The sequence below is a fragment of the Oncorhynchus mykiss genome, chromosome 4 (assembly GCF_057628025.1).
Source record: "Oncorhynchus mykiss isolate SJ-2025 chromosome 4, ASM5762802v1, whole genome shotgun sequence".
Lineage (NCBI taxonomy): Eukaryota > Metazoa > Chordata > Actinopteri > Salmoniformes > Salmonidae > Oncorhynchus > Oncorhynchus mykiss.
This window is the reverse complement of record NC_143025.1, coordinates 7,333,045-7,345,079: the sequence shown is the minus strand read 5'-3', so window position 1 is coordinate 7,345,079 and position 12,035 is coordinate 7,333,045. Positions and strand designations below refer to the sequence as shown.

Genomic DNA, 12,035 nt, shown 5'->3' with positions numbered 1-12,035 from the left:
GAGAGAGGAGAGAGAGAATGGGAGAGAGAGAGAGGGGGGAGGGGAGAGAAAGGGAGAGAGAGAGAGAGGGGGGAAAGGGAGAGAGAGGGGACAGAGAGAGGAGATAGAGTTAGGAGAGAGGAGAGAGAGAATGGGAGAGAGAGAGAGGGGGGAGGGGAGAGAAAGGGAGAGAGAGAGAGGGGGGGAAAGGGAGAGCGAGAGAGCGGGAGAGCAAGAGAGAGGGAGTTACTACTCTGGAGGAATTGTAATTAAACCCTCTTGCTGTTTGGGGTTTTCGGCTGGTTTTCTGTATAGCACTTTGTGGAAATGGTTGATGTAACAAGGGCTTTATAAATACATTTGATTGATAGTGCATGTAGTTTTCTCTCTGTCAAGCCTCCAGCAGCATAATATAATAACATCAAACATTTAACAGAATCAATCAACAGTCCATTGGCAGGGCAGTGGTTCCAATCATGACAGTATTTTCCCCAAGGCTCTGTGACTAGGGAATATAATGGGCTTTTGGTACAGAGGCCTTTTCAATAATGAATCTATGGTGCTGGGAGACAGGGGGACCCCAGCTAGATCTGCACCCAGCAGAGAGAGGGGAGCCTGGGGGTGGCCTGGTGGCCTCCTGTGTTCTCAAAGTTTCAGACTGGTCAGTCCCATCAGTAAAGGTACAACACATTAATTTACTGAGAAGGGCTGAGAAGGTCATTCTCCACAGACTGACTGCTTGTGGAAGGCCAAGGGACAGGGTATTAATTCTTCTATATACTGTACACTACACTCAGCCTACATCCTTGGCTTTTTGCTGGAGGATGAGGGACCAGCTTTGTATAAGCCTACATCCTTGGCTTTTTGCTGGAGGATGAGGGACCAGCTTTGTATAAGCCTACACCCTTGGCTTTTCTCCTGAAGGACATGATTCCAATGCACCACAACACGTTTTATTTTGTCTTCAGATGACTGTGGGCGGAAAACTAATTTCTCTCCTAGCAAAGGAGGATATTTCTGACCTGTCAGCAATGCATTTTATTAGAGAAGAGGCAGAGTGGAGAGAGAGAACGAGAGGGGGAGGGGGAGAGAGAGAGGGAGAGGGGGAAAGCAAGAGAGAGGGTGAGAAAGGGAGAGGGCGTTACCACTCTGCAGGAATTTTAATGAAACCATCTCTCTCAGTGAAGGCAGAGCGCTGTGCTGAGAACCTAGAGTGAGAGGTTGAGGGTCACACCTATGAACTGCTGGAATTGTCTAGCAGGAAGCTCACATATAAAAACACACAGTAGCAGATGTTCCATTCCATCCAACGCTCTAGAATCTAAGAGGTGCATTCTTGGGATTCTAATATAAACAGCCATGGACAAAGAAGAATCAAGACTCTTGCCTCCGTTTGTTACTTGTCCTTGGTTGCTCAGCAACTCTCCCATATGGTTGAAAGAAGCACTGTCTATCGTACAAAAGGCAGTCAGAGAATGCTGGGTATTCACATTTTGCACGGTAGAACATATTTTCTAAGGGGAAAGCGTGCTTCCAGATAGATAGACACTGGATGGTAATTTTGGTGGATATTTTTTCTCCTCGTACACGTCCTTCTTTGTTTTGTGATGTTCATGTTATGATCAGTGCTCTGACGTTCACTGTGTATTTCAGATATCTGTCGGTAGAATGGCACTAAATCGGAGCAAAAGGTTTATTTCAGACGCTGAACACTGGTCCGGAGAAAACCGGGCTAACATACAGAACCTGTCCTATTCTCCAGTTGTGATCCAGTTGTCCATACAGAAGCTGCGCTACCCAGTAGAGGCTCTTTCTAGAGCGGGTTGTCAGCACATCTCGAACCACAGTCCAGTTCCTCCTTCCACAGCATCCTCGTTCTCAGACGTGTGAATCCTGGTTGGAGGTTGCCAAGTAACCACAGATCCCAAGGGCACCAATGCTACCTCAACCAATCTGTACTTGTCAATACACTTCGTTCACTCAAGGTGCTTTTTGTAAGGTCTGTTTGAGGTACAGTATTTATTTAGCTGCATAAGAAAATCATATTTTATGTAAACGGGGAGGATTATTGATTTATAAGCGCCGTTAGCGCCATGGCAACAATAATAGCATTATCCTCAAGCATCTTTTCTAATCCTATGGACTATTTATCAAGCCTGTTGGATTGAACTGGAGGGCTCTCATCTCCCAGTACAGTGGGTGAACCAGAACCACATCAACCCTGGCTGACCCATAGAGATAGACACCGGAGTCTAGATGGATAGAACCCGTTTTTGCATGGACAATACAAGGAGGAGTCCTTATATATATATATATATATATATATCTCCATGGGTTGGCCTCTTGGCCTCGAGACAGACATAGTTGGAATACCATTCACCAGTAAATGAAGCCTCACAGCAGCAAAGGAGCTGCTACCAGCAGGGACAATGGACGTCTGTCATCCACACAGTCCAAATATCAACACACTGCAATGTGGCACCGTGGCTGTAACGGTATGAACGTGGTATTGTTCCAAACGGCACCCTTTTAGTTAGTGCACTATTTTTGACCAGGGAATCTGGTCTAAAGTAGTGTACTGTAGAGAGAATAGGGTGCCGTTTGGGACACGGCCTGTGACCTTACATTGAGATAAAGAACCTTATTGTTGGTGAACTGAAATCCCCAATATAATCCAGCCTAGATAAAAACCTGGACAAAAAAAGGGGACAGAACAATAAAACAATGACGTCTGTGGGCGAAACATTGGGTCAACTAAAATCCAGACTCATTCAATTCAGACTCATTCAATTCAGACTCATTCAATTCAGACTCATCAAATCTCAGAACAATGAGAAAAGAGTGGGTTTGCAATGGGGACAGAATAGGATGAGTCATTCAACAGCCGTCTGTAGTCCCTGAGGACACTGAGGAGCAATGGGCCTAAGTAAGTAAGAGATTCTATAGACAGCGTACAATCCATATTCATACCTGGCTTGTTAACTTATATAAACAAATATTATATTATACTGTACTATAGGTCTACTCTATTTATATGCTGGGGCTCCCGAGTGGTGCAGCGGTCTAAGGCACTGCATCTCAGTCCCAGAGGCATCACTAGAGACACCCTGGTTCAAATCCAGGCTGTATCACAACCGGCCGTGATTGGGAGTCCCATAGGGCACCGCACAATTGGCCCAGCGTCGTCCGGGTTTGGCCGGAGGGGTAGGCCGTCATTGTGAATAAGAATTTGTTCTTAACTGACTTGCCTAGTTAAAGGTTAAATAAAGGTTAAATATATGTTTATTTGTTTTATTTTATTGAATTCACTGAATGAAGTCCACAAAAAGTTAACTATAGTATAAATAATGTAGTGGGAAAAAAAATAGTATACAATATACTATGGTAATGAAGGTAGTGTTTTTTGTGGATTGGAGTATACTGTAATATTTACTGTAGTGTTTTTGCATACTGTAATATACTCTAGTAATTACTGTAGGATTTTTGGGGACATCGCTGTAGTATTTTGGTTTAATTATCTTTGACATAGAAGTGTGGGGGACTTTCTCCTTGAGGAAAAGAACTGGAGAAAACCCCAAAATTAGCCAAATGTTCCATAACCTGTAGGTGTGTAGGTCGGTCTGGGTTCTGACAGGAGAGTTCAGAGCTTCTGCTCTTCTCTGTAACCTATAGGGAACACAACATATGGTCTAGATTTGCCATGTAGGTTTCCTCCCTTACGAGTGGTACAAGTTGGGATACGGAGGGGAAAAGTGTAGTGTTTTTGCGGACATTACTGTAGTTTTTACTACTGTGTTTTTTTGTGTGTGGATAATACTGTAGTATTTTAGCGTAGCATACTACAATTAGGTGATAATGCCCGAGAAGTTAGTGTTTGGAGGATATATTGACGTGGTGTTGTTAGGCCCGAGATTAAGTCTATACTGTAGAATACGTACATTTTATAGTAAGTACTACACATGATCGAGGAATACTACAGTATGTAGTATAGTATACTACAGTTTACATTATAATTCTATAGTAAGTACTATAGTATACTACAGTTTACAATATAATTATATGAGTTTACAATAGAATTCTATGAGTTTACAATATAATTCTATAGTAAGTACTATAGTATACTACAGTTTACAATAGAATTATATGAGTTTACAATAGAATTCTATGAGTTTACAATAGAATTCTATGAGTTTACAATAGAATTCTATGAGTTTACAATAGAATTCTATGAGTTTACAATGGAATTCTATAGTAAGTACTATAGTATCCCATAGTATTTGTTCACATGGGAATATCCACAGCAATATGTAACAACACAACCCCAGTGTAAATCACGTACAGTAAATCATTTACACCAGTTTTCAATGCTTCAGATTTGATCCCACCCTAAACCCAAAACATTTGGTCAAAGTTACTTCAGGCAGGGACTGTCCACGCCCAATTGAAAGTCCAGCTGCCTGCGAGCTAAGTGGCTGAACCGTGTGTAACTAGAAAATCATGTTAGAAAAACAAGGTTCTTGTTCCAGAGGTTCGTTCACCGGTTAACCCTCCATTTCACACCGTCTCTACAAACAACAACAAAAAATACCAAAGGGAAGTGGAGTTCCCCCTTTAAACAAACAAAAACAAGGTTATTGTGTAACAAGTTATAAAGATGAGGTGTCACCCACCCCGGTGAATAGCATCTTCTCTCCTACACGGTGTGTGTGTGTTTGATGTGTGTGTGTGTGTGTGATGTGTTGCAACCAACCCTGATGAATAGCATCTTCTCTCCTACACGGTGTGTGTGTGTGATGTGTTTGACGTGTGTGATGTGTGTGTGTGATGTGTTGCACCCACCCTGATGAATAGCATCTTCTATCCTACACGGTGTGTGTGTGTGAGATGTGTTTGACGTGTGTGATGTGTGTGTGTGATGTGTTCCACCCACCCTGATGAAGAGCATCTTCTCTCCAACGCGGTAGCGGCCCTGGGCCTGTCTCTCCACACAGAACTTATTGGGACACTTGCAGGGAGAGTCCTCCGAGAAATGCTTCACCTGACACACACACACACACACACACACACACACACACACACACACACACACACACACACACACACACACTCACATTTTAGGACAGATATCTGTACCCCTGGGGAAACAGACAGCACCTTCTGGAACCCCTGGGGAAACAGACAGCACCTTCTGGAACCCCTGGGGAAACAGACAGCACCTTCTGGAACCCCTGGGGAAACAGACAGCACCTTCTGGAACCCCTGGGGAAACAGACAGCACCTTCTGGAACCCCTGGGGCAACAGACAGCACCTTCTGGAACACTGGGGAAACAGACGGCACCTTCTGGAACACTAGGGAACCAGACAGCAGCTTCTGGAACCCATGGGAACCAGACAGCACCTTCTGGAACACTGGGGAAACAGACTGCACCTTCTCCTCCACACAGCAAGGCTGCCCATGACTGCTAATACAGAGCAGTACATCTCTATCCTCATCTGATGTAGGCCTGCTATCTGAAGGCCAGGTACTGTCAGCCTGTGGACATGGCCCAGACTGTTATCTGAAGGTCAGGTACAATCTGCCTGTAAACATGGCCCAGACTGCTATCTGAAGGCCAGGTACAGTCAGCCTGTAAACATGGCCCAGACTGCTATCTGAAGGCCAGGCACAGTCAGCCTGTAAACATGGCCCAGAATGCTATCTGAAGGCCAGGTACAGTCAGCCTGTTAACATGACCCAGACTGCAATCTGAAGGCCAGCCACTGTCAGCCTGTTAACATGACCCAGACTTCCCAATATCAATATCAATATCAACACAGCAAGCCTGCACTGATATCCAAGGCTGTTCAGGTGTGATGAGGGGCTGGAATTTAAGCAGCTCCTCAGAAAAGGTCTGTTCAGGGGTGATGAGGGGCTGGTATTTAAGCATCTTGTCAGAAAAGGTTGACTCCATGTAACAGTCATATGAGCAGCCTACCTCCAGAATCAGCACCTCTCTCAGGCCTCCCCCAACAACAACAACATTAACCCTAATTCTTAACCTTAACCCTCTAAAAATAGAATTTGACGTTGTGGGGACTAATAAAATATCCCCAGTTGGTCAAATGTCTTGTTTGTTTACTATTCTTGTGGGGATTTGTGTTATAGTTAAACACCAGACGAGTAGGGAGGTCAATAAGGGTCGAAAACCACCACAAATTACTGGTAATTCCCAGAAATATCCATGAAAAAGTTCAGCAGTTCAGCATTCCACCCAACTCACTGCATCATCCAACAGCTTCCCTGTGCTCTTCTGGCTAGACGACGAGCACTTGGACGACGAGCACTTGGAAGGAGAGGAGGATGGGGGGGTTGGAGAGGGGGTTGGAGAGGGGGATGGAGAGTGGGAGACAGGTGAAGGTAGGGGTGCTATCTCCTCCTGTTCTATCTCCTTCTCCAGCTTGATAAGCCAAGGAGGCTCCACGTTGTACCTAAAGAATGAGACCATTGGAAAATCAGTTTACATTAAGGTATACATTACTTAAGGGATAATCAACGAGGGGCTATGCGTTCTATGGAAAATCATTACCAACGGGTAAGGTGTGTTCCACAACGTGTCATCAGAGAATAAACAACGTGGAAGGTGTGTTCCACAACGTGTCATCAGAGAATAATAAACAACGTGGAAGGTCTGTTCCACAACGTGTCATCAGAGAATAATAAACAACGTGGAAGGTGAGTTCCACAACGCGTCATCAGAGATTAATAAACAACGTGGAAGGTGTGTTCCACAACGCGTCATCAGAGATTAATAAACAACGTGGAAGGTGTGTTCCACAACGCGTCATCAGAGATTAATAAACAACGTGGAAGGTGTGTTCCACAACGCGTCATCAGAGAATAATAAACAACGTGGAAGGTGAGTTCCACAACGCGTCATCAGAGATTAATAAACAACGTGGAAGGTCTGTTCCACAACGTGTCATCAGAGAATAAACAACGTGGAAGGTGTGTTCCACAACGTGTCATCAGAGAATAATAAACAACGTGGAAGGTGTGTTCCACAACGTGTCATCAGAGAATAAACAACGTGGAAGGTGTGTTCCACAACATAAACAGCGTGGAAGGTGTTTTCCACAACGCGTCATCAGAGAATAATAAACAACGTGGAAGGTCTGTTCCACAACGTGTCATCAGAGAATAAACAACGTGGAAGGTGTGTTCCACAACATAAACAGCGTGGAAGGTGTTTTCCACAACGCGTCATCAGAGAATAATAAACAACGTGGAAGGTGTTTTCCACAACGCGTCATCAGAGAATAATAAACAACGTGGAAGGTCTGTTCCACAACGTGTCATCAGAGAATAATAAACAACGTGGAAGGTCTGTTCCACAACGTGTCATCAGAGAATAAACAACGTGGAAGGTGTGTTCCACAACATAAACAGCGTGGAAGGTGTTTTCCACAACGCGTCATCAGAGAATAATAAACAACGTGGAAGGTGTTTTCCACAACGCGTCATCAGAGAATAATAAACAACGTGGAAGGTGTGTTCCACAACATAAACAGCGTGGAAGGTGTTTTCCACAACGCGTCATCAGAGAATAATAAACAACGTGGAAGGTGTGTTCCACAACGCGTCATCAGAGATTAATAAACAACGTGGAAGGTGTGTTCCACAACGCCTCATCAGAGATTAATAAACAACGTGGAAGGTGTGTTCCACAACGCGTCATCAGAGATTAATAAACAACGTGGAAGGTGTGTTCCACAACGCCTCATCAGAGATTAATAAACAACGTGGAAGGTGTTTTCCACAACGCCTCATCAGAGAATAATAAACAACGTGGAAGGTGTGTTCCACAACGCGTCATCAGAGAATAATAAACAACGTGGAAGGTGTGTTCCACAACGCGCCAGCTGAGAATAATAAACAACGTGGAAGGTGAGTTCCACAACATAAACAACGTGGAAGGTGAGTTCCACAACATAAACAACGTGGAAGGTGTGTTCCACAACGCGCCAGCTGAGAATAATAAACAACGTGGAAGGTGAGTTCCACAACATAAACAACGTGGAAGGTGTGTTCCACAACATAAACAACGTGGAAGGTGTGTTCCACAACGCCTCATCAGAGATTAATAAACAACGTGGAAGGTGTGTTCCACAACGCCTCATCAGAGATTAATAAACAACGTGGAAGGTGTGTTCCACAACGCCTCATCAGAGATTAATAAACAACGTGGAAGGTGTGTTCCACAACGCGCCAGCTGAGAATAATAAACAACGTGGAAGGTGAGTTCCACAACATAAACAACGTGGAAGGTGTGTTCCACAACATAAACAACGTGGAAGGTGTGTTCCACAACGCGTCATCAGAGAATAATAAACAACGTGGAAGGTGTGTTCCACAACGCGTCATCAGAGATTAATAAACAACGTGGAAGGTGTGTTCCACAACGCGCCAGCTGAGAGGAAATGACCTTTCACGGAGTTGCATTATTTCCCATCTCTTTTATACCATGACTATAATTTAACACATTTGCCGGTAGAAATGTGTTCAACAGCAACCGAAGTAGCTAACAAGTTAATTTAGATAGCTACAGTAGTTGCCGTCGTAACCAAACAGACTTGCTAGTTTAGATAACCAAACCTAGCTTGCTATTATGAAAATCGAATTCAACAATGTCAATATTATTATCAATTCGACTTTTGATTTTCAAAAGCAGCTCGAACATAGAATTAAAAAGGCTATAGTTCATAAATGTTCTATCGTGAAAATATACTGTGTTACTAAAGGAAAATAAAGCCCTAGAATGCCCTTCAAGCCAATCAGAAACAAGTATTCAACAATGCAATGGTTTAAAGTGGCCTAGGGTGGTGGTCTGGCAGTCAAAGCCACTGTTTTTCGGATCTATATACCACTGCAGCATGGAGTTGAATCTGGCCCACTGCAGTTTCATCACACAGATTATCTATACCACTGCAGAATGGGGTTGAATCTGGCCCACTGTTGTTTCATCACTCTCTCAATCCAAAAAATGTAAAATATTTTAGGAGTGGGACTACCTCACTCCTTTAGGTTTGATATTTTTACAGACTGAGGATAATCGTCTCTGACAGGATGTCATCAAAAGGTTAATTAAACTTCTATTTAAATACACATGTATATAATATATAAACATACATACAAATTCAATTGATATTGAAGGCATTTTAATTGAATCATTTTTTAAATGAACAATAAGGGGAAAAAATCCCTCATCAATTCTTTCTTACCGAGATGCTATCCTTCCCAGTTGGAGGAGACACAGACACACTTCCCGTGGCTGCTTGTGAAGAACTAATAGGAGAAATCAATATAAAATCATTCATTAAGCGAATGATCTTCCTTGCAACACATCTCAAATGACCAGGTGGTAATAATATCTCATTGAAACTGGGTTAAAGTGGTTTAAAACTCGAATACGCACATGCCAATGGGTATGAGAGGAAATTAGAAGTGTTGTTTGTTAAAGATGACCTTTTTAATATTGGTGTGGTAGTTTAAGGTGAACATGCGTTTTGGGGGCTTAAAACAGCTCCGGGAATTTTTTTTTTTTTTTGAAGATCGGACAAAACAGCAATTTCTAGACTAAAACTAGACTCCCACGAACACAGTGACAGACAGTGGGAGGATCGATGGGGATAATGACGTGTGACACAGCACACCATGCATCATGACAGCAATAGTTCTCCAAACCTGTTGTCGTACGGCTACACCGGGATGATACACTATTCAATCCATCACAGGGAAAAGAAGGCAAGAAGGAGAAAGAGTGGGAACAGGACAGTTAGCTTAGCTACCCTGTTGTAACACACTGTGGTTGTGACCACACTAACTAGCCTTGAGGAAACAGGACAGTTAGCTTAGCTACCCTGTTGAAACACACTGTGGTTGTGACCACACTAACTAGCCTTGAGGGAACAGGACAGTTAGCTTAGCTACCTTGTTGTAACACACTGTGATTGTGACCACACTAACTAGCCATGAGGGAACAGGACAGTTAGCTTAGCTACCCTGTTGAAACACACTGTGGTTGTGACCACACTAACTAGCCTTGAGGGAACAGGACAGTTAGCTTAGCTACCCTGTTGAAACACACTGTGGTTGTGACCACACTAACTAGCCATGAGGGAACAGGACAGTTAGCTTAGCTACCCTGTTGAAACACACTGTGGTTGTGACCACACTAACTAGCCTTGAGGGAACAGGACAGTTAGCTTAGCTACCCTGTTGTAATATATCGTGGTTGTGACCACACTAACTAGCCTTGAGGGAATAGGACAGTTAGCTTAGCTACCCTGTTGTAACACACCGTGGTTGTGACCACACTAACTAGCCTTGAGGGAACAGGACAGTTAGCTTAGCTACCCTGTTGTAACACACCGTGGTTGTGACCACACTAACTAGCCTTGAGGGAATAGGACAGTTAGCTTAGCTACCCTGTTGAAACACACTGTGGTTGTGACCACACTAACTAGCCTTGAGGGAACAGGACAGTTAGCTTAGCTACCCTGTTGTAACACACTGTGGTTGTGACCACACTAACTAGCCTTGAGGGAATAGGACAGTTAGCTTAGCTACCCTGTTGAAACACACTGTGGTTGTGACCACACTAACTAGCCTTGAGGGAACAGGACAGTTAGCTTAGCTACCCTGTTGTAACACACTGTGGTTGTGACCACACTAACTAGCCTTGAGGGAACGGGACAGTTAGCTTAGCTACCCTGTTGTAACACACTGTGGTTGTGACCACACTAACTAGCCTTGAGGGAATAGGACAGTTAGCTTAGCTACCCTGTTGTAACACACTGTGGTTGTGACCACACTAACTAGCCTTGAGGAAACAGGACAGTTAGCTTAGCTACCCTGTTGTAACACACTGAGGTTGTGACCACACTAACTAGCCTTGAGGGAACAGGACAGTTAGCTTAGCTACCCTGTTGTAACACACTGTGGTTGTGACCACACTAACTAGCCATGAGGGAACAGGACAGTTAGCTTAGCTACCCTGTTGTAACACACTGTGGTTGTGACCACACTAACTAGCCATGAGGGAACAGGACAGTTAGCTTAGCTACCCTGTTGTAACACACTGTGGTTGTGACCACACTAACTAGCCATGAGGGAACAGGACAGTTAGCTTAGCTACCCTGTTGTAACACACTGTGGTTGTGACCACACTAACTAGCCATGAGGGAACAGGACAGTTAGCTTAGCTACCCTGTTGTAACACACCGTGGTTGTGACCACACTAACTAGCCTTGAGGGAACAGGACAGTTAGCTTAGCTACCCTGTTGTAACACACCGTGGTTGTGACCACACTAACTAGCCTTGAGGGAACAGGACAGTTAGCTTAGCTACCCTGTTGTAACACACTGAGGTTGTGACCACACTAACTAGCCTTGAGGGAACAGGACAGTTAGCTTAGCTACCCTGTTGTAACACACCGTGGTTGTGACCACACTAACTAGCCTTGAGGGAACAGGACAGTTAGCTTAGCTACCCTGTTGTAACACACTGAGGTTGTGACCACACTAACTAGCCTTGAGGGAAAAGGACAGTTAGCTTAGCTACCCTGTTGTAACACACCGTGGTTGTGACCACACTAACTAGCCTTGAGGGAACAGGACAGTTAGCTTAGCTACCCTGTTGTAACACACCGTGGTTGTGACCACACTAACTAGCCTTGAGGGAACAGGACAGTTAGCTTAGCTACCCTGTTGTAACACACCGTGGTTGTGACCACACTAACTAGCCTTGAGGGAACAGGACAGTTAGCTTAGCTACCCTGTTGTAACACACTGAGGTTGTGACCACACTAACTAGCCTTGAGGGAAAAGGACAGTTAGCTTAGCTACCCTGTTGTAACACACCGTGGTTGTGACCACACTAACTAGCCTTGAGGGAACAGGACAGTTAGCTTAGCTACCCTGTTGTAACACACTGTGGTTGTGACCACACTAACTAGCCTTGAGGGAACAGGACAGTTAGCTTAGCTACCCTGTTGTAACACACCGTGGTTGTGACCT

The 12,035-nt window shown here is 44.2% G+C and overlaps 1 protein-coding gene across 1 annotated transcript in view; it reads right to left on the bottom strand.

Annotated features, from left to right (window-relative positions):
- LOC110522702 (growth arrest-specific protein 2) overlaps positions 1 to 12,035 on the bottom strand; it is a 46,732-nt gene that overhangs the window by 3,685 nt on the left and 31,012 nt on the right. Inside the window, exons 5-7 of the mRNA XM_036968995.2 lie at positions 9,239 to 9,302; positions 6,241 to 6,448; positions 4,910 to 5,017 (exon numbers count right to left, since the gene is read on the bottom strand). Coding sequence (XP_036824890.2) covers positions 4,910 to 5,017; positions 6,241 to 6,448; positions 9,239 to 9,302 — 380 coding nt within the window. The remainder of the gene's footprint in view (positions 1 to 4,909; positions 5,018 to 6,240; positions 6,449 to 9,238; positions 9,303 to 12,035) is intronic.